The sequence below is a fragment of the Cynocephalus volans genome, chromosome 3 (assembly GCF_027409185.1).
Source record: "Cynocephalus volans isolate mCynVol1 chromosome 3, mCynVol1.pri, whole genome shotgun sequence".
NCBI classification, from domain to species: domain Eukaryota; kingdom Metazoa; phylum Chordata; class Mammalia; order Dermoptera; family Cynocephalidae; genus Cynocephalus; species Cynocephalus volans.
In genome coordinates, this window is record NC_084462.1 from 149130104 (window position 1) to 149152512 (window position 22409).

Sequence of the window (22409 nt, forward strand, 5' to 3'; positions counted from 1 at the left end):
TCTCTGTTCCACAATTTTGTAAATTGATGACCCTAGCCAGAGAAAAGATCAACATTTCACTGATAACATGAGGAAAAGAACAAACTAAACTTAAAACATACATAGGCCTTGCTGACCTAAAAGTCAACATAAACAAGATACATCTGAAGAGAAAATATACACCCAGCTCTGAATAACTTGAGGAACAAGATTGACAAAGACAACTGAACAGCTTATCCAAATCTTGGATCTCCCACCAAAGCCTTTTCATTAATAATGTTGACAATTTAATCTGTTCCCTACTCTGCCTTTGATTGAGGTTAAGTGGTTATCAACTCATAACAAAATTAGTGATAGTTTAGGTCTCACTTAAGCATAAGTTAATTGAAAATCAACAATGGCTGGGAGGAAATAAGAACATTCAAACCATTTTTCAAATCAGTTTTATAGCCAAATAAGACAAACCAATTCTGGCATGGATAAAGTTCACACTTAGTGGGAGCAACAGAGACACTGATGAGCACTGTATCAGGCTGCTTGAACAGCTATTACTCAGCTGCCGTACATACTCCAACCATTCATTACCTAGCTATTTTTACACCAAGAACAATTAAAATGGCTAGGGATTTTTAAAAATTTAAGTGCTAGCACCTTGTTGAGACTTGTTCCCTGATTTGCCTCAAGATGATGTCATCTACTTGCCAATCCATTGTGATCCTAATACCTCCCATACAAAGTAAGGCACATTTGTACCAATTTGGAAGTAGGAAGCTGTCAAACCAAATGTAGTTTAACTCAGATAAACAACTGTAAATAATCAAAAAGCAATAAAACTGATTCCAGGGACATTAGACCTTGGTCAAATGGACTCAGGGCTGGCCGGTTAGCTCTGCTGATTAGGAGCACGGTGTTATAACACCACGTTCAAGAGTGTGGATCCCTGGACTAGCCAGCACTTGAAGAAGAAGAAGAAAAAAAGGATGGTCTCAGAATATAAAGAATAAAGTAAAACAACTTGGAATTTGTGATCATTCAGGTCAGGAATTCTAGACGAAATTAAGCAGAGAGAGCTCAAACTGTTGAAAAGGACAAATTTTTACTTAAGCACTTTGGAAGTATCCACTCCCCTTAAATGTAAGTTAGGTATTTGATCTATTCATTAAAGGAAGTCCAAGTACTTGTACTTGGCAAAATGCTGGCAATAGCTTGTGCCAAGTTACTGTATAAGCTTGAAAGAAATAAAAAATATTTTTTAAAGATATTGTATGATATAGACTTTTCACTACTTCAGGTGAACCTCCCAACTGGTGAAGTTTCTTGGTACCTATTTGTCTTAGTTAATGTTCACTTTAAAACCAGAATTTCATGCCTTCATTTAACTCTCCCATTTATATCTTTCTCTGTTCTTTAGAGAGCTCCTGTTCTACATCTCTCTAAATGCCCATTTTTCATAGAAAAGCTGTAATTTTACTTTTTTTTGTATGTGTGACTGATTTCTCCAACTGCATCCATGACTTATTTTTCTGCAGCAATATTCTCTGAATGTTCAACCAAAATTTTGCCACCATCCCCACTTTAAGATGAAGTATATCTTAGTGACGGAGATACTTGAAATGCTTCCACAATCAACTTTGCCATAGTACATACAGCCTCCAGGATAGGAAACCATTGAAAACTAAAACTTTGTACAAGAATTCTAATAGCCAGAACAAAGGAATTAAGAGTTGTTGACACAATTTTAGAGAGAGCCTCATGAAAGTTGAGTTTTATTTAACATTACAGCGAGGCCAGTGTTAGTGTTCCAACAAAGGGAAGCTACTTTGGTGCCCACAGAAATGGCTGGCTGATTTGTGATGATGGGCAAAAGTCAAGGTGCTGATGCCTTTCCAGATTGGTAACTTGAAGATGGGGAAGGAGATAGAACCACTGCTGTTTGTAATCTGAGGAATTCTTCAGCAGTCTGTCGCCAAAGCAGTACAAAATATACAAAGAAGTTATGTCTTAACACACTCCCATTCTCCAGGAAATCCTGTCTGTATCCTCTGATAGGAGAGACTCGGAGAGGACTCCTGGTCCTGTTCCCTGAGATCCTTTTCATGTTAGCTTTTTGATAGCTTCAATCCACTCTGCTCGTTCAGCCTTGCTGCTGGCCTGGATGTAATAGTGTGTGTCGTCTTTAGTAATCACTTTGAAGAGATTTCCCTGGACATTCCCTTTAACCCCTAGGCAGAAAAAAAACATTAGTGACTAAATATCCATGTCTGTTTTCAAGTGGAACCAGTTGAAAGAAAACTGAGACACAAGCAAAAACATACGACTAAGTAGTTCTTCAGCACAAATGTGTATGTTTAGGAAATCCCACCAGATGCGTGCTTTCTCCTCCTTCCTCCTTTCCCTCACCTGCACCTTAAGGCCTGTCAATGGTTGTGTCTGTACATTCCTTCAAGCCCTCCTGCCTGCCCTCATGCTAGCCATGGATCTACAGTTTCTTATCAAAGAATCCAGTATGTTTATTTTAAAAGCAGGCACAGGATTTGGGTTTGACTTCAAATTGTTTAACTTCTTTGAACGTCAGTTTCCACAACCATAGATGGGTCTGTCTTCCTACCATAGCTGGGTACTGTAAAATTGGTATGATAACAGGTATTAAAGTGTGTTGTTAATCCTAAAGCACTGCGTAAGCCTTAGCTGTTATTCACAGGTGGAAGTTATAGGCCATCCGCACAGAAACTGAGGGGAAAGAATATTAAAGACAAGGATTATTTCATTATAGTCTTAAAACACTAAACACTCCACATGCCCTTCTAATTCTGAAATTAACTTCAAAACTCACACCATTCGTTGTCTCATTGAGAAAGCCCTACTTGGCTCCCCAAACTCAGTCTTTTGTCAGTAAGGCATTACTGAGGTGCAGGAGGGAGGCCCCGGAGGTCTTCAGGCCAGGGCAGAAGTTGCACCTTACCAGTAGGAACGCCATTGTCCTCCAGGGCAGATACGAGTGAACAGCGAAGAGGAAACCCACCTACTGGCCTGTTCTCTTCCTGCAGAAAAAAGGAAACCTACTTAGGAATTTTGTAAATGAACAAAAGGGAAGAGTTGCACTCTCCCCTACAACCATCCTCAGGCCAGCTAAAGAAGTCAGTGCAGGGCCGAGCCCGTGGCGCACTCGGGAGGGTGCGGCGCTGGGAGCGCGGCGACGCTCCCGCCGCGGGTTCGGATCCTATATAGGAGTGGCCGGTGCACTCACTGGCTGAGTGCCGGTCACGAAAACGACAAAAAAAAAAAAAAAAAAAAAAAAAAGAAGTCAGTGCAAGTCATTTGTAATAGAAGATGAGGCTGGGGCCGACCCGACCCCGTGGCGCACTCGGGAGAGTGGGGCGCTGGGAGCGCAGCGACGCTCCCGCCGGGGGTTCGGATCCTATATAGGAATGGCCGGTGTGCCGTCATGAAAAAGACAAAAAAAAAAAAAAAAGATGAGGCTGAACTTGGACATCCCGTGGCCAAGTTACATGCACCAGTAAAGAAGTTTGGGCCTCTTCATTTCACAGCCAGCATCGGTGAAATTTACAAGAAATTTACAACAGCAGCTAAGGTTACCAAGCTGGTGGCCTTGAAAATCATCAATCTGCTTCACATTCCTGGAAACAGTTCAAACAGAGCCTCAGCTCCAACACTCTGCACCAGAAGAAGCATGCACTGGCTTGCTTAACTGTGTGCATCCTACCCACCACTCAGAGAAAGTATGTATGTATAGTTATGTCTGCAAAATTGATAGATTCTTGCACCTTGGACACCATTATACAAGTCTCTAGTATGTGCCTGGCATAAAACTTTGTGTGAAACAAACCTGTGGTTTGTGGTATCTCTGAATGACTCAGAGCAATTTTACACAGCACATACCTCAGGCCCCTGAATCTCCTCAATCAATAATTTCATACTGGACCCAGTAAGAGTTAAGACAAAAAATAAAGCAGCTCAAAAATACTGGAGATGTTTACAGTATTACATGCCAAAGGAGGGAAAGTTGAGGGGAGGAAGAGATTTAGACTTGAGAGGTGAGAAGTCCGGGGGCAGGGAAAGAGCCAAGGCAACAGATAGTGACAGAGCCAGGCAGTGAGTGCACTCCTTCAGGGCACAGAGAAGGTAGGTTGGTGAGAGATAATTCAAAGTGGAAGTGTTTGTTCTATGCATTTGTTTACGCCTAGATTCAAAAAGGGTTCAAAATGAAGCCAAAGGGAGTTTGAACTCAGCCAGGCCACCTGCACATGGAAAGGTCACTGGTTGGCCCCTCGGGCAGCCCCTCCTGCGTGGCCTGGCAGGGTCCCAGGGGCTCCTTCACCCCCGCTTGGCTTAAGGTAGGAGTTCCTGACTGACTGAAACTCAGTGAGGAAGGAACTGCCCACGCTTTACTATTTCAAAGAACTAATGAAAATCATACATCTAACAAGACAAGTCTGAATTGTCCAACTAAAAGGCCGTTTTTCTTTTGACTGGAATTGGATCAAGTCAGCATGCAGTAATACTTATTATGTGGAACTGAGAATAGCAATTCTTCAATCAATTAAAAAACCAAAAAATTTAGTAAATTATGGCTTAAATATTACACAGTAAAAGAAAGTTCTAAACATAGGTGGGGACAAGAAGTTGGGGAGACAGAATTAATGGGATCTTTGGATAGAAGAGGGTGAAGCTGTTGGGATGCACCAGTCAGGAGTCCCTATGCCCAAAGCAGGCTTTGGGGAAACTAAAAGATGCTTTTCCTCTCAAAATGAGGAAGATCCCCTCCCACAAGAAGTGTGGGGTGGGCAGGGAAGAAACCACTAAGGAGTAGCCAGGTCTGTGGAAGGAAAGGCACAGCGCAGCAGAAGTCCTGGCAGGGACGCTGGGAAAGGGGAGGAAGCGCTTCCAGCTGCCTGCTCATTGGGGAGGAATGTCTGGACGCATCAGCAAGGCATCCAGCGAGCATGGGGCACTCACCTTGGAAGGGTCATAGTAATGCAGGAAAGCCGGGTCCTTCCTCAGAACAAAACGTCGTACCTTCCAGTTTTTCCTCTTGTGCCCCTGAGAAAAAGGGTTCAAGGCTCATGGGTGACAGCTCTAGTCCCTTCTTCCCACTTCCATGCATCTAATGCCAAACCCCAAACAAACCAGCTTGCTCCAAGGGCTACATTCTAAAAACAGTCTTCAGGAAACCCCAGGATTGCAATGAAGCGTCACCAACTTGCACAGTGATGCTTTAGCAAAAACATTGTCATGTTTAGTCAAGTTGACAGAGCCCAAGAGAGTCTGCATTGAAGGAAAGGAGGCAAACTACCTGGACACCACTCAGGGCATAAAGGAGGACAGGAAGGCAGCAGATATCAACTGGACTGGGAGCTCACAGGCAAACCTTAACCCAAGGGCACCAACTGTTTGAGGGTCGACTTAAACAATCCTACAGCTGCATGTGTACATGTGCACATGTGTGCACACATATACAGGAGCCACTTTAACATTCTGCATTAGAAAAAGAATAAGAAACACCCTGTACAGCTGCCAAAGACAAAAATATATATTAAAAAAAGAAAAAGTGAGAAATGATCAATTATATGGTAAAATCTAAATGTGTAAGATATTGACATGTGTGTGTCTGTGTGAACACCCTCCTAATGCTCTTCCAAGGGCCTCCCTCACTCCCTGCCCTCATTCAGAACTCCTGTCAGGCCCAGCAGAAGGAGGGTCCTTGGAGTAAATAATCCAAGAGCAGATGGGGATCCTGATATGCAAGAAGCAAGCAACAATGACAGCTCAAGCCTGGTAACAATGGAATGAACCGAGCAGTGTGCGTGCCCATGTGCACACACATTCATATGGTATGGAACGTGCACAAACACAAGCGCTGTGCAGAACATCTGCTTATACTGCCTGTGCTGGGACATGGTGACTGTTCACAGGGTACTCTTTTTGTTAAGCACAGGTAGAAATGCTGCAGGGATGACGGGGACATGGTTTGCCTCTGGTTTACCATGGCTGCTCTCCCAAACATGGTTTAGGAGTAGTGGCCATAGTCAGTTTTTAAACACTGAGCTTGCGCTGCAGAATATAATGACGTGGATGGAGAAAATAATTATTTTTGGTTCAGAAAGTGCATCAAGCAGGTGTGTAGTCTCACAAGGAAGGCAGAGCATCCAGGAGGCCACAAGGAGCGGAAGGCCAGCAGCATCAATATCCTCCAAGACAAACATGTGAAACAGGGCGATTATGTACGAGTTGCTTTGTAATGCTGTGATGATCACGTGTGTGTTCATTCTTCCAGAATGACCGTTGTGTCTGGTACACGTACATGTGATTTGCTCCCTGGGGCCATGTTCACAGATGCTGCTGGTGATAAGTGCGCTCCAGCAGTCTTGGCCCTTGCCTCCCTCTGGGCTCATCCTGCCTCCCCTGAGTTTGAGAACTGTGCATCTCCTCCCTGCCCAAAGGCAGCCATACCTGCTTGGCCAGATAGCCTTGTTTTACCACCGTGCCACTTAACTCCATGGTGTTGAGACTCATTTCTTCCTTGGAGCTTATCTTCTTCTTGTGGCTTTCAGCCTAGTGGGTAGAAGCAAGGACTCAATCATGAGAAAGACCCAGGCCCAGACTGTGGGGGCTACCAGAGGGGAAAGGAAGTCCCTCAATACACAAACCCCACTTCACCTTGGGATAAAGCTTCCCCCAAATCCTAGGCCTCTCCCCATGACTGTGGACCCCCTGGCCCACCCCACTCTGTTGCCTCTTCCTTCCCTCTACCCTAGGGGCAACAGAAACCCACTCCCTAACTTACAAAAGTGTATAGGGCTGTGGAGTCATCCAGAAACTGCTCGGCCAGATCCCCGGAGCGAATGGCTCCCATGCTGCGTACGCCCACCGGCCTCAGGAAGTTCTCTTCCATGAGCATAGACGCCAGGGTCACGGCCTCCAGACGACTGGCTGCGAAGCTGTTGGAGATGAGCCAGTCCACCAGGGAGGAGCCTGCATCAAGGCAAGGGCAGCACCAGTCAGAGGGTGGGCTGCAGACCAGCCTCCTCGGGATGCTTGCCAAATGACGTCATTGACCTTGACCTCCTGGGCAACCTCGGGGAGCCACCCAAGGGCAGACTGAAGGCCACACCTGCTGCCCAGATCTGCGGTCGCACCCCCATGTGGCTATCTCAGGACAGCCCACTGCCCCTCAGTGCAGGTAGCTCATGCACACGGCTGAGCCCTGGATGACCATGTCCCAGGACTCCACTGTCAGCCCAGCCCTGGGGGAGGAGCAGGCTCACCTAGGAAGGTCTTCTTGTAGGTGCTTCCCTGCTCCATGTTGGGGCTTGGACGGATTCCGCTGTTGCTGTCGTGCATCTTGTCCACAATGCAACTACACAGAAGGAAGGCAAAGGAGAGGGGACCCCCGTCACACCAACAGGTATGAGGGAAGGCCCAAGAGTCACTGCTGAGGGAATAAAGCAAGTGGCAAATGGTGTGACACACACCGTGAAGAAAGGGGTATTCAGTTGCGCATCAGACATTTTCAGACGCCTCTTTTCTTCTTCTTGGTAATCTAAAAGTTCTAATACTTCTATACTAGACAAGTATTTGTGCAGTAAGACTAAAGAGCTGTGACTTTTAACCTAAAAACAAGAGTGTACAGTAGCCCACGTGATTCTCCATCATCCACTGCATTAAGTCTGAACTCCTCCAGCTACTTCGCAGGGCCAAGCACCTTTGAGTCTGCTCCCTGCCCACCCTTGTCTGCTGCTCCTCCTCCCTGCACTCGCCTTGGTGTTGCTCAGGGAAGGGACACAGGCAAGATTTCAGTGCTTGGTATGGAGGTTTTTTGGGGGTTTTCTGGCAGCTGACCAATATAGGGACGAACCCTGGCCTTGTTGTTATCAGCACCATGCTTTAACCAACTGAGCTAACCAGCCAGCCTTGTAGTTTTTTGTGAGCCCAGGATTGGATTCATACCACATATTTGGTGGATGTAACAGTTCTGCTGTGTGAGAAGTTAGAGGGCGTTTCCACAATAGGAATTCCTTTCATACATCCCTACTTCGTAGGATCGCCTCCACCACCACATCAGGGCAAGGGCAAAGACCAGCCACTACCACCAATGCAAGATCTTTTCTCATTTTCTATTCATGTACTTGGGCTGAACAGTCCCTGAGATGAGACCTTGTTTATTCCTATTTGCATCAACTGAGGACCTAGCATGGTGCGTGGCATACAGTAGGCACTCAATAATTATTTCTTGAATGAATGAATGAATGAGGAACCCCGTGGAGCAAGAAGTCAGCAGCTACCAGATCACGTCGTTCTCAACACCAGGCAGCAAACAAGACCAATGACTTGGTTGGTAGAGATTCTTGGGGAGCTATGACACAGCCCTGCGCTCCTTGACTGAAATGAGACAGTTTTGTGTCACTGAAGTGGGCAGAAGTGGCAGAGGCCTCAAGAGATTATGTAGCAGTGGGGTGGGTAGATAGGGCCATTCCCAGGCAGAGAAAGCAATATAATCAAGACAGGGACAGCTGAAGGTCCTAAAGCACAATGGTGGTACCAGCCAGGCCTGTGTAGCAACCACAGAGACCCGCAGAGGGGCATGGTCCCCCCTCCCCACTGCACACAGACAGGGGAGGCTGCAGAAGGGTTGCACACTCACTGCAGGCTGATGTGAGGTGGCAGCTTGAAGGAGTTTTTCAACACACGGAGTTGCTGGACCTTGCCCGGCTGCCCTGCGTGAATAGCCCCTGCTATCTCAAAGGCCCAGGCGTCCCTCTCCTCTCGAGAACAGGCCTCCAGGAAGTACTCCGTGCATGTTCGAGTCTTCAGCTTAATGAGGAGCTGGGGACGAGACAGCCAGTCAGAGCAGCACTCTAAGGCCGAGCAGACAAGAGAATGCCGGGCAGCAAAAAGGACAGGGCCACAGCTCATCTCAGAAGCTGGGTAGCCCAGAGACTGCCTAATACCTCACCCCACCCCCACTCCTCAGCAGGTGCTCTCTAAAGATTCCCTTGGACACCTCCAGTGACGGGGACTCACGGCCTCATATGGCAGTCTTCCCCTTATAGACAGATCAGTTGGCGTACGAACTTCTTCCTGAAGATGCCGGTTCTGATGCTGCCTTCCAGAACCACACAGAAGAAGTCTCACTTCCTATGCCAGCCCCTACGCTGAAGTGGAAAATGCTCAGGCTTTAAAGTCAGACTGCTCTGGACACAAACCCCAACTCTGCCATGTAGCTATGGATGCCCAGGCACATTAGGAACCTCACTGAGCCTCAGATTCTCCATCTGTAATAATAGTTTATTAATGCCTACCTCAAAAGAGCTATTAGTTATGCTCCCTTTGAGTCTGAGCATCCGCAAGTCTTCACACATTCCTCATATGACATAATTTAAGCTCCTCCTCAACCAGTTCACCCTCTGCTAAATGTTCTGTACTTGGTCAACATTCCTGTAAAATGACCCATGGAGTGGAACGCGCTGCTTCAGGGAAAGTCTAAGGGGCGCAGCCAGCCTGTGCCCACATTAGCTGTGGGCAGCCAGAGGTGCCGTAGACCCACACGCAGTGCAGTGAGCAGAGGGTCTTTTTCATGTAGGCCACTGCTCTATCCTTTAAATGTGCATTTAGCCGTTTGTTGGAACAGCTGTGGGAATGTGCCTCCTGGCCCTATTAAATGTCATCTGAAGTAGACTGGGTCTACGCTTCTGTTGGAAAACAGAAGTGCTCTGTGAGTACTTCATTCTGATCCTGTTTTCCAAAGTATTAGCTCCCAACTTCTCTCATCTAAACTAATAGCAAAAATGGTGAATAAGACAAGAGAGACGATCCCTTCCTTATGGACCTAGAAATCTTGTTAGTGACTGAGCTTAATTCTTCATTTTAGTCTTCCTAAGAGAGTTTCCATCAGTGCATTCTCTCACTCAGCACCTTCGATGGCTCCCCGTGCTCCATCCGGCCCCAGCCATTCTCCCATCACTCCTTTAGTGGATGTCCCCCTGTGGCCGCACTGGCAGCCCTTATCCCCAGAGTCCCTGCCCATCTCTCTCCATGCACACTTCTCCTCACTTTTACTAAAGACATTCTACCCTCCCAGAATGTTGGCCTCTCTCCTCTTTCCATCTTTGATGATGAACTAAGGCCCAAGGTCACATGCCCAGCACATGGTGGAGCCAGGATTTGAATTCAAGTTTTTCAATTACAACTCTGAGTTCTTCTCATTACCCACACCACCTTCCCCAAAGAGGCCACAGGTGGGAAGGGTCTGGGGCAAGAGGAGCTGAGCACTGGGGCCTTTACTTACGGGTCGGTTTTCATACTCCAGACAGGGGCAGGTGATGGTGCAGCCATCCAGGAGGATCCGGCCTTTGGGAGGGGTCACCCTCCGACCCCCCTCAAGCTTGTAGTACAGCAGCGTGTTCTGCTGAAGGATGAACCATCGCACCTTCCAGTTGTGGACAATGTGGCCCTACAGACAGACAGGAAAGCCCTGAGGTGAGGAGGCTGAGGGGAGGACACTGTGTCCAGGGAGAGGTGTCCAGTGGCACAGGCATCCAGACTGTGTCATGAAAACAACTCTCCAAAGAGGGAGAGAACAATATTTATGTCTGTCACTCTTTGTCATCTCTTTTGAGTATGTAACAAAGCCCTTTAAGAAAAAAAAAAAAAAAGATGACCGGTAAAGGGATCTTAACCCTTGACTTGGTGTTGTCAGCATCACGCTCTCCCAAGTGAGCTAAACGGCCATCCCTATATAGGGATCCGAACCTGTGGCCTTGGTGTTATCAGCATCACACTCACCTAGAGTTATTAAGGACAAGTGACAGTGTCAGCAGTGATATTTCCATGGAAGCATCTTCCAATAGAAATGACACCACCCTGATGCTGTTGGTGTTTTTGTCTGGCTGCACTGTCCCTGGCTGGATAGCATCCCAGTCTGGTTCTCTGGCCTTCCAAATATTCCTGAGTTATTTAATATCCTTCACGAAATCCCTTCTGTTTAGACTCACTAGAGTGGAATGTGTTATGTACAACTACAGTCCTAACCGATAACAGGGGAGAGAAGTCTGAGGAGAAAGGCTGATGAGAAAGGACTTACTATGGTAGGTAGAAAATTCAAAGAAGCTGGTGACTGTCATAAAAATGTTCAAATACTTTGATCCAATAATTTCACTTTGAGGACCTATGCTAAGTAAATAATCTAGACTATAGAAAAGGTTTTATGTATGGAGACACATAGGAATATTGCTTATAATAGTGAAAAAATGGAAAATAGTTGAAATGTATAGCAATACAATGCCTGGTGTTGGCTGCAGTGAAGGGATTCCAGTCCCAACAGATGGGAGGCCACAGGTGGAGCCTTCAAGGTCAGACTGAGCAGCCTGAGCCACTGAGAACCGGTTGTGATGGTCTTTGACACAGGCAAAGTGCTTTTTCTTATATTACTTCATATCATACCTAAAAATAACTCTAATAGTAGTTCAGGAAATATTTCTAAATATTTAGTATTTCTAAAAGTATTTCTAGGATTTTTGAAAATTTCTGGAAGAAATGTTAACAGTGGTCACCTCTAGAGAGTAAGCCTGGATACAGGGGGATAAGAATGGAAACATTTTTCATTTTACACCGTTGAGTACTATTCTAGTTTGTTTATTTTTTTTATACTATATATGTATTATTTTTATAATGGAAGAAATTTTTAATTCAAAATAAATGAAATTCAATAAACAAAATCCCGATGAGATGATTATGGAAATCATTCATTCATTCATCTTTTCATTCAATAATCAATGACTAAATACTACTGCATCAAGACAAAGACGAACAAGTCTCTGCCCCAAGCCAGTGGGGAGACAGACAACTTACTCCACCCAGTGTAAGTTCCAGAACAGATGATTGGTGGGGCCCCCATGATCCCCTCCTTCTGGTAATCACACCCTTTTGTAGTTTCTTCCCACATTTTACAAGCATTGGTCTGTGTGACAAATAGAATATGGCAGAGTGACGGTATGTCAATTCTGACATTTGGTTATAAATGACTTCTGCAGCTTCTTATTGGCTGTAACTCTCTCCCTCCCACCCTCCCTCCCTGATCATTCACTCTGGGGAAAGCTAGCTGCCACGTTGTGAGCAGCCCTGTAGAAAGGTGAGGAACTGAGGCCTCCAGCCAATAGCCATGTGAGTGAGCTTGGAAGTGACCCCCTCAACCCGTCAAGGCTTCAGGTGACTGCCACACCATGAGAGACCCGGAGACAGAATCTTGTAGCTCAGCTCTTCTTGGACACCCAACCCTAAGAAACTGTGTGAGATAATAAATGTCTTGTTTAAAGATGCTAAGTTTTGGAGTAACTTGTACATAGCAGTAGATAACTAATACAGGGCATGATGGGAACCCCAAAGAGGAGCTCAGATGGAGGAGGGAGCTCAAAGGAGGGTGGGGTAGGGGTAGGAATGTTCTCTGGAGGGGTAGAGACAGGAGCTGAGTCTTGAAGGCCATGTGCAGTTAGCCAGGTCAGGAAGGCAGGGAGGGGTGAGCATAAAACCACAGCCACTTCTGGGAAACTCCTGTAGTTCTACATGGTCTGGGCTCCAAGGCCTGTGGGAAAGGAATAGAAGTAAAAGGGACCAAGCTGGCAAGGGCTTCAGGTTCCATGTTGCAGAGTTTGATCTTTACATGTGGCCAGAGGAGAGTCCTTGAATAATTTTAAGCAGAAGGATAACAAGCTTAGGTCCTCATGTTAAAAGATCACTCTGACCACAGTGCAGCAGAACAGCTGAATGAAGCCGGTAAGACTGGGGCAGCGAGCTCGGCTGGAGGCTGCTGGAATAATCTACAAAACAGGCAGGAAAGCACCATTGTCCTGCTCTACAGATAAGCCACGCCGTGCACAGATGGGATAAGTGACTGGTCCAAAGTCACCAGGCAAAGTGGGTCAGAGGTATAAGATGAAAAAGAACAAGGCCTCCCTAGGCATAGAGAAGACTCCCTCTCCACGTTCCTTGTCAGTCAGCAGCCGGCTGGGGCCAGGGGCCAGCTGGAGCAGTTAGTAGCTTGGGGTTTCCAGAGCCCCTGCAGGGGGAGGAGGAGGGACCATAAGCTGGGATGGCACCTCAAGGCTGGGCTTAAGAAGCGTAGAATGTCATAGCTGGAAAGACCCTTAGAAAAAGCCTATGTTACTCCCTAACTTTAAAGATGAGAAAATAGAGGCCCAGAAAGGTCTTGCCCAAGGCCCTACAACCCCGAAAAAGCAGAGATGGTCCTTGTTACGGGTTGAATTGTGTCCCCAAAAAAGATATGTTGGAGTTCTAACCTCTGGGCCTGCGAATGAAATCTTATTTGGACATAGGGTCTTTGCAGATGTAATCAGGTTAAAATGAGGTCATGTTGGATTAAGGTGGGCACTAATCCAGTATGACTGGTGTCCTTATAGGAAGAGGAAAATATGAACACTGAGAGACACACTTGGAGAAGATGGTCATGTGACAACAGAGAGGGATTGGAGTGATGCATCTAAAGCCAAGGAACACCAAGGATGGCCGGCAAACCCCAGAAACTAGAAAATGCAAGGAAGGATTCTCCATGTGGGTTTCACGGGGAGCATAGCCCTACCAGCACCTTGATTTTGGACTTCTAGCCTCCAGAACTCCCTCTAATCTTTTTTCTTCCATGGATATTTTTTCTTGACTCATACCTTTTATATTTTTACTCTTTGGGTTTTAATACTATAAACATTTTTAATGTCTGTATACCATAATTTACTTCATCATTTGTTTAATTGGGGAGACAGTTTTTTTCGCTACATAAATTACTCTGTTCATAAAGCTTTTACAGTACTGTATTTCCTTGGGATAGAGTCCTACAATAAAATTGTGAGGCCAAGGGCCGGCCCGTGGCTCACTTGGGAGAGTGCGGTGCTAATAACACCAAGGCCACAGGTTCAGATCCCATATAGGGATGGCCGGTCTCACTTGGGAGAGCGTAGTACTGACAACACCAAGTCAAGGGTTAAGATCCCCTTACCGGTCATCTTTAAAAAAAAAAAAATCCCGAGGCCAAAGCACTTTAACAGTGCAGCACGTTGTTCAGGATGTGCGCCCTGCGGCAGCACCTCTTCCTGCATGAAAAGCACTGCTCATCCGGCCTCCTTCCCTCACTCTCCTGAGAGCCAGGCCCAGTGAGCTCCCTGCACTTTGTCTGGAGCTTTGCTTCTTTCTTGTCTGGGCCGGGTTAAGAGCAAATCCATCGTGCCCCTGCCTGTCTGTCTCAGCGCCGCCTCACCAGTGATGACTGTTCTGCACGCTGGCTTCAAGCTCGGGCCCTGCCCCACCTCTGGGCTGTACACCCTCCTAAATCTATGGAATCCCAATGCCACAGCCCTGAAACTTCTCCAGGGGACACGGGGGCTGCTGCTGCTACCCAGAAGGAAAGGGGACATGGGGGTGGGGAGAGAAAAAGTCAGGATTGATAAGCAGGTGGGGACCACAGCAGGGACACTGGGGCCAGGTCCCTCACCTCAGTGTGCAGGAAGGGGTGTGGCTTCTGCTTGCCTCAGGGTCAGGCTCTAAAGCCCCGTCTTTGAGTTGGGCTGGCATGAGCTTTAGGTGTTTCAGCCAAGCCACCTTCCTTCTGCGGGCTTTGGGGCCGGACCCGTTGACTCTCCTCCCTTTTCTGCAGCCTGGATTCCCTAACCAGGCCATCTGGAAGAGAGCTCCCATCATTCTCCTGGCAACATCCTGGCAAGCTCTGTGGCTTTCCCTTTAGCCCTCTCTGACTCTGTGTGGTGATGGTGGTGGCGGATCATGTTAGGGAACCCCCGAAACAGGAGGAGGCCCACAAAGCCCCCACCTGAGGGCGGTTGTCCTTGTGTTAACTCCATTCCTCCACAGGCGCCTACCAGGGCCCAGCTATCACCATGCCAGCCAAAACCCCCTGCCCAACTAGCACTCCCACCTCACAAGCTGCAGTTCAGTGGGAGACGACAGAAGTTCCCCCAGGTTGTCTCTCGGAGGTGCAGCCACCTCCCATGCAGTGGGGACCAGCGTATCATTTCAGTCACAGTGGTATGAAGTGGGCATGGCCTTCTGAACTGCTTGTATTCAGTCTGACCCTCGATCTCGCATCAGCCTCCTACCCTCCTTGCTTACAGTTTTGAGCAAATAACACACCCGCCCTCCTGAGTCAAATTACATGCAACACTGTGTAGACACATTAGGTACAGAACACGAAAGTGATCTGACTTCAGGGCTTATGGGGGCTGATCTGGCCACCAGGGAGGTGAGAGAGAAAGTCCTTCATCCCTCATCAGCCCCCTCCAAAGCTGCCCACTCAGCAGAAGAGCCAAAAGGCTCATGCCGGATTTGCACATCTGTAGGCTGTGCTACTATGTTAGCATAAGGGTTTGGTGCGAACTTCCTCTTGCAGCGGCTCCGTCGCTCATTTTCTCCCCTGATCCCAGGCATCCCGTTTTTGTGTGGACTCTTGCGTACTGCGGGCCACCTGGGGTGATGGGGAAGGACTGAGGATGGACAGTCAGAACATGGGCTTCCAGTCCAAGCAGCTGCTAGGTCTGGAGCTCTGGGCAAGCATTTCTTTCTTTCTTTCTTTCTTTTTTTTTAAAAAACATGACGGGCAAGGGGATCTTAACCCTTGACTTGGTGTTGTCAGCACCACACTCTCCCAAGTGAGCCACGGGCCGGCCCGCAAGCATTTCTTTTTGATCCTCAGTTTCCTCATCTGTAATGGAGTGATAACCACACCCACCGTTGCAAGGCGCTGGATAGACAGGAACAGACCTGGGGTCCTGAACGGGACCATTGATCCTGGCTCCACCAGCCGCCACCCGCCACTTCCCTGACCCTGTGCAGGTTACTTAAGCTCTCTGAGCTGTCTTCCCCTTGGTGGAAGCGGGGGAAGGTGGTCCTACCGACCCTGCAGCACCGCCGAGAAGATTAGACTGGCAAACAGTAAGTGCTTAGGAAGCACAGCATTGCTCCCCCGCCCCCACAGGTTCCTCTGAAACTGCAGAGCACACCTATGACATTTTAATAAGTGACATTGAAATATCATATATTCATGATCGTCTGATAAGCTGCTTTAGTTAAGATACCCACTTCGGCAGCCTGCCCCAGACCCCACGCCGCCCTACCCAAGCGGCGTCCTCACCCTTGCTGTGCTGCGGCCCCTCTTCACTATTCCGCGGCCCCCGTGCAGCTCCGCAGCGCCCCGGGCGGCCCGATCCCCGCGTCGGGGCTGAGGACTGGGACAGGCCTGCGCGCCCCGGTGACCGCCGGCGCCCCCGCTCCCTCCCCGGGAAAGGCGCGAGGCCCGGGCGCGCACTCACCCTCTTGACCAGATAGCCCTCCTTGAGCACGCCGTGCTCCATGTCGCCGCCGCGCGCCGGGACCACCCCAGGGGCGCTGTCCCCGCAGCCCGCGCCCGCGGCGCCCAGGAAGCGGCTCCGACGCGGCCGGGCGACGCCTCCCTGGCGCGTGTCCAGAGCTCCAGCCCCGGGGCCTCCGGGGCAGGAAGTCAGCCCAGGCCAGGATTTCTGCGGGGACGTCCCCACCTGCGGGAGCTCCAGGGTCCGCGTTACTGCTCAAGGTGCAGAGCCGGCCACCCTGCCCCGCTCTCTCCGACTGGTGGGGTGTCCCCTCCGGGAGCGCCTCCTGCTGTGCCAGACTCTCTGCCCAGCTTCCTCCACCCCCAGCCTCCCCGGGTGCTTACCTGGCATTGAGCCCATCGCCCCTGATTAACACCTATCGAATTAAACGGAACTGAAAGGACTTCGAGGGTGTGGAGCCATCCCTGAGCTCAATGAAAGTGGGGGTGGGAGAGTGGAAGGGGTGGAACTGGGTTGGGAGCTTGATCCCGGGCTCTGGTGGGGACAGAGAAAAGTTCTCGTCGACAGGAGGGTCACAGGTTTATTAAGAGGCGGGCACAGCCTGCAGCACCCCTTTCCCCAGAAACACACTGCCCCCCTCCCAATAAAAAGGTAGAGCCAAAGACTCCAACATTAGTGGCAAAATTTAAGGGGTGCCAAGGAACACGGTAATCTAGATAAGTAATATGTCAGAGCAATTTAAAAAAAAAAAATCATGCCAAAATAACCCCCACGATGAATGAAATATCAACATTTTAAATAAAGACAGAATGAACAACCCTGTCCTACCAGGCCATATTGGAGCCTGAAACAAAAGGAAACGTCCGTAGTACTGAACCTGTCTAGTAAGCCTTAGGACATGGTCACACATTCATTATTTGCATTCCAGTGTGAGGGTCCTGTCAGGACTCCACCAGGCGGGGGAAAGGCCCTCAGATGCCTAGGAGGGAAGCGAAGGCTCTAGAGTGTGGGAAGTTGCCCAGGCTATGGAAGGCCTGGGGTACTTTCAGAAACAGCCTAAAGCTGACTCCCAACAACCCCAGGTGCTTGCACACTGGGATCTCTCCACACTTCTGCCCCTGCGTGTCTGTAATAGACATATCCCTCCATGCCACCCACCCCCTGACCCAAGGAAACCTCGCAGGGCCAGGGGCACTGTGCTGCCGGGGTAGTAGCTTTCAGACTGCCCAGCAAGTCCAAAAGCAACCGGGCTCCCATTACGTTTCAGAATGAAGCCAGGCCTGTGGTAGGTGTTAGGTTTTATTTAATTCTCAGCAGCCCTGTGAGGTGAATTTATTACTTCATTTTTCCAACCAAGAAGACCTAAACCAAGCAATTAAATAAATTTCCCAAGGTCACACAGCCCCAGGGTAGGGCAAATGCACTTGTTTCTCAAGGAATTGTCCCAGCTCTGAAACCTGGCCGGGCTCAAACCCAGGACTTGAGGGGTTGGCCGAGGAAAATCTAATCGTCTTGGTTTTGACTGCAGTCTGTTCATCTCCTTCCTTGTAGAGGCTGTCTTGGCTCTACCCAGACACAACCTTCTGAGGCTTAAAAGAGGTAGCATTTTCTTTGACAAGAGGTGTTCCTGAATGATTTCATAGAAATGGGAAATGGAGAAAGATTGGTTCTCTTTCCTGGGGGTGCCCCTATTAGGAGAGAGTTAAGGCTTCTGCACACCTAGAATCTGCTTCCCGTTCTAGGGAAGTCCCTGGTCCAGCCCACACTGTCTGACTCATTGGACCTGGGGCATGAGTCACACCCCTCCCTCCCCACCAGGGAACCACACTAACATAAGCCCAACTTAACCGCATGGAGACGGAAGGAAGCAGACAGCAGTGAACAGCTGAGACTAGGGGAAGTGGGCAGGGAAGGGAAGAAAGCTCCAGGCCAGGCAGACATCTCTCCTCTTCCTCTCAAAGCTGGAGGCTGACCTGGAAATCCCTGACCCTCTCAGCCCTCCTCCTCTTTTTGTCATGAAGGGTGAGATAATGCCTACGGTGTGTGGACTATTAGTTCAGTGTTTGTACACAGGCTTATGTGAAATTCCACCATTACAGAGTCATTCCTTTGCCTGTACTTAGAATCTTCTGTATAAGATACGTACAGTGGAAAAGGGTGAATCATGGAGCCTTATTCATAGTGAATACTTTGACTCAATGAATTTACCAGAATCACAGAATCAGAATCTAACCCCTAAAGATGATCCAATCCAGACACTTCATTTTATGAATGAGGACCCTCAAAGCCCAGAGATATAAAATGACTTGTCTAAGGTTCTGCAGCCAGCTAGTGGCAAAGCCAGGACCACAGTCTACCACAGCTGTGTACTTCAAGGCTGGCTCCTGGCAAACACAGGCACGCTTCCCCCAGCACCAACCTGCATCAGAGCATCCTGCAGTGAGAGGATAGCTGTGCGGGCCTGGAAGGGCTCCGTCTGCAGAATCAGAAAAGACTTCAAAAAATGCTTTTGTGTTTTTTCTGACCATTAAAATAAATTTGTGCTCATTATAGAACATTTAGAAAATATCAAAAAGGATAAACGTGCCCAAATCTCATCACTCAGACAGATGATCAGTATTTTTATATACACATATATTTTATTAAATTTTATTTAAAATTTTTGAATCCTGCCTTTATTCATTTACAATAGCTAATAAGCATTTTACCAGGTCATTGAAAATAATTCAAGAACATAATTTTAATGACTGCATACAATTTCATCATGACTGTATCATAGAGTAATCATTTCCATTTAGGTTGAATTTCCTTTTTTACTGTGTAAATAAATGTTATGATAAATATCTCCATACTTAAACATTTTGCCACATCTCTGATTATTTCAGATAAATGTCTGAAGAATAATTTTAGGTGAAAGGGTTTAAATTTATAAAATTCTTGATATGTGTTGCCAAACTGCTTTCTAGAAATGTACCACATGATATCCCCACCAACAGAGTATTATAATGCCAGTCTCCCAACATCCACACCAGCATTAAGTGTAGTATTTTTAGACACCTTTGCTGATTTTTTCAGAACCAGCAGAGACATGTCCATTTTCATAAGCTCTGTGTCATCTCTGCCAGGATTGAGCCCTGCTTCCTGGGGACAGCCAGCAGGAGCAGCTTCCCTGGAAGAGATTCAGAACTGGGAAGTTGCTGGGGAAGGGGACAGTGGAAGTCCTAGAGGAGGACACCATTTTCAGAAAAGGAGGGTGAATGGGGTTCTGGACAGCCAGGAGAGAAACTTGCAGGCATGTAAAAGCTTGGGCAGAAACAAAAAGGGAAAGGAGAGGAGAGCTAGAAGGCAGGAAAAGCCGAAAGAGAAGTTTTGCCTAATTCATGGCTTTGTCCCAGGCCATCCACCAAGTTGCCCTGTTACAGCAGAAATGTATATTCATTCATCCATCCATCAATTAATTCATTCATTCGCTCATTCTCTGGAGCAGGAGACTTGCATTGTGTGTTCAGTGTACAAAGCACAAATGGTGCCATGGGCACTACAGAGACCTGCCCCCAGGCCTCACACATCAGTGTAAACAGGTATTATTTGATTAATAGCAGCATCCCCAGGACACTGCAGGTCACAGCCTGGTCCACCATAGAGAGCAGCATTCCAGATGGTGCTTCTGGCACAACCTGCCCCCGATTCAGATTTGGTCCTGTGACTTGTTTTGAACAATGGAACATCAACTGTGTGTCCCAGCAGAAGCTTTAAGCACCATCGCTTGGTTCCACTATGTCCTTTGCCCTGTGCCACAAGCCCAGCATGGCCCAGATAGGGGCTGCTCCTGCGGCTGGGTGGAGAGCTGCAGCCAGCCTGATCGAGAAGTAAGGCTTCGTGGTGGTAAACGCTGAGATTGGGGGGCAGGTGTTTGTTACCACGATGTAACTTAGTGACAGTTGACTGATACACTCACCTCTGCACTCCAGCTGCCTCCTCCCACCACAATGCTACAGGGAAAGGCCAGAAGGACTTCATGGCTTGGGGCATCTCCCTGAAATGGAGGGGTGGAGTGCCCGCTCATTAACACCCCAAGCCCACCGCCCTGTTCCACTGACAAAGCTGTTGTCACTCTCTCCAGCGTGCTCAGCAAGCCTTTGGTGGGGAGGAGAGCCCAGACTCCCTGCTTCCCCACCAGTGCCATCAACCCTGCCTACCCCCCAGACTCAAGCCTGGACAAAGGGCCCCTGGGAAGATGTCTCAGGGCTGGGAGGGGTGGGGTGGGGCAGGATACAGTGTATGACTCAGCTGTGTGAGCAGGCAGGGCCCAACCTGCTGCATATAGATAAGGGCCCCTGCCCTACTCCCATTCCCCTTCCCTCCCCTTCTTTCCTTTGCTCCTTCCCTAAATGTTATTTCTGGAGGCCAGGCTTTCTTTTTGCTTATTTTGTGTGGGTGAGAAAGAAATGGGCAGAACCTTGACCTGGGTATATCTGAGGAACCCCAGTGCAGGAAAGGGGTGGCCGTGGTGTCACGTGCTGACTACTGGTCATATCTGCTCTCCAGGCCTCAGAGGCTCCCACCTGGCTGATCATCAGAATCACCTGCAGAGCTTTTACCGCCCCACCTGGGCCCATGACTTACAACAGTGCAGGTTGTTTACTGTGCAGAAGGGACTCGGCTAAGAGGACAGATGGGGGCGAAGTGCAGTCCACGTTCCACACTCTGAGGCATGCCTCTACCCAGGGCTGCGCTCCCCACAGGGAGGGGGATCCGGCTTCACACAGGGGCTCTGTCCATTTGCCAAGCCACATCTCAACAGGACTGCATCTGCACAGAGTGGGTGGATTTTTTATTTCATGGAAAAGTGGCAGGGACCATGTCCATACCCAGAGGATTCTGATTCTTGGGCTGGGAAATCCTCATTTTAACAAATCTCTCCAGGTTGTTCTGAAGGTGAATTGGCTCTGGGAACCTTGGCCTTGGAAAATCCCTGAGCTTCTCAGCCCTCCTTAGGGAAGGGCCCTCTGTGCCTGCTGAAGATCAGCCCCTTGCTGAGGGGTAGCCCCAAGTAAGCCCTGCCCTGGGAGTCTCTGCTACTTTCAGGTGATGTGACTGGCTCGGGCTGCATTCAGGTGAGCCGTGCATCTCCAGCTTGGCCCCCACCTGCACTCTGAACTGGCATAGAAGCGTCCCCAGTCACCATGCACCCAGCTCCGCCCATGGGAGGGGCTGCCTATTGCTAGGTGTTTGCTTGGGAGATTAAAAGAGGGTGAAGCCAGCCCCAACAATCTCCAATGCAGAGCTGCAAACTAAGAGGCCCATGAGGGGTAGGGGGAGGCTGCAGACTTCCTGGAGTTAAAGGTGGGAAGAGAGGGTGGAAGGACTGGATTTAGATTCTGCAGTCACACCCCTTTTTTGGATTTCACTCTACAGGAGCTGCTCTGACCAGGAATTCCCAAGACTGGAGCCTGTTGCTTCTGAGGGCCCCAAGTTGCAGGACAGCTCATTGAGACACCTACACTCTCATCTGATGCAGGTGGGGCCAGCCAGGAGCTTAGGGCTCCAAATTTCAGAGGTGCTCTCAGAGTCAGAGTAGTGCAGGGTCAGGCCCTGAGAGTGATGTGCCTCCTAAAATTTGGTGCCCTAGACTCCTGGCAGGTCTTGCCCAGAGTCACAGCCCAGGTGAGGGTGGATGTCTCAACCAGCTGGTGCTTCTGACTGCCTGCTGGGTGCCTGCCCACGTTGTTCTGTGATCTGGGGCCCTCAAAACTCACCTCCCTCAATTAGGGTAAAGGTGACTCTCCTCTCACTTGAAGATCTGAAATTGAGGTGTCTTCCTGTGCAATGAAGGGTATGTTGCCAGTAAATGCAGAAATGGAGGGAGATAGCAAACAATGAAAGTGCGGACTCTGGATCTGGTCTTAGTAAAGTGCCAGTCTGACTCTGGAGGCTGGTGCCAGGCCTGGGACTCTGCATTTCTAACCAGCTCTGGGCTGATGCTGACACCCAGAGGACAACACCTTGAGTGGCAAGGAGTTAGATGACCATGAGTAAGAATTTCAAAACGTTGACAGCAGAGCGTTAAAACAAGTGTGGGACCCT

General features: G+C 48.6%; 1 protein-coding gene across 1 annotated transcript; it reads right to left on the bottom strand.

Annotated features, from left to right (window-relative positions):
• Positions 1 to 1773: 1773 nt before the first annotated feature.
• PLEK2 (pleckstrin 2) lies at positions 1774 to 16415 on the bottom strand. Its single transcript, XM_063091868.1, has 9 exons — positions 16323 to 16415; positions 10286 to 10450; positions 8642 to 8823; positions 7266 to 7357; positions 6785 to 6972; positions 6451 to 6552; positions 4957 to 5040; positions 2942 to 3020; positions 1774 to 2201 (listed from the first exon to the last, which is right to left on the bottom strand). Exons 1-9 carry the CDS (start codon positions 16362 to 16364, stop codon positions 2074 to 2076), a joined length of 1062 nt encoding a protein of 353 aa, XP_062947938.1. The 5' UTR covers positions 16365 to 16415; the 3' UTR covers positions 1774 to 2073.
• Positions 16416 to 22409: the final 5994 nt, after the last annotated feature.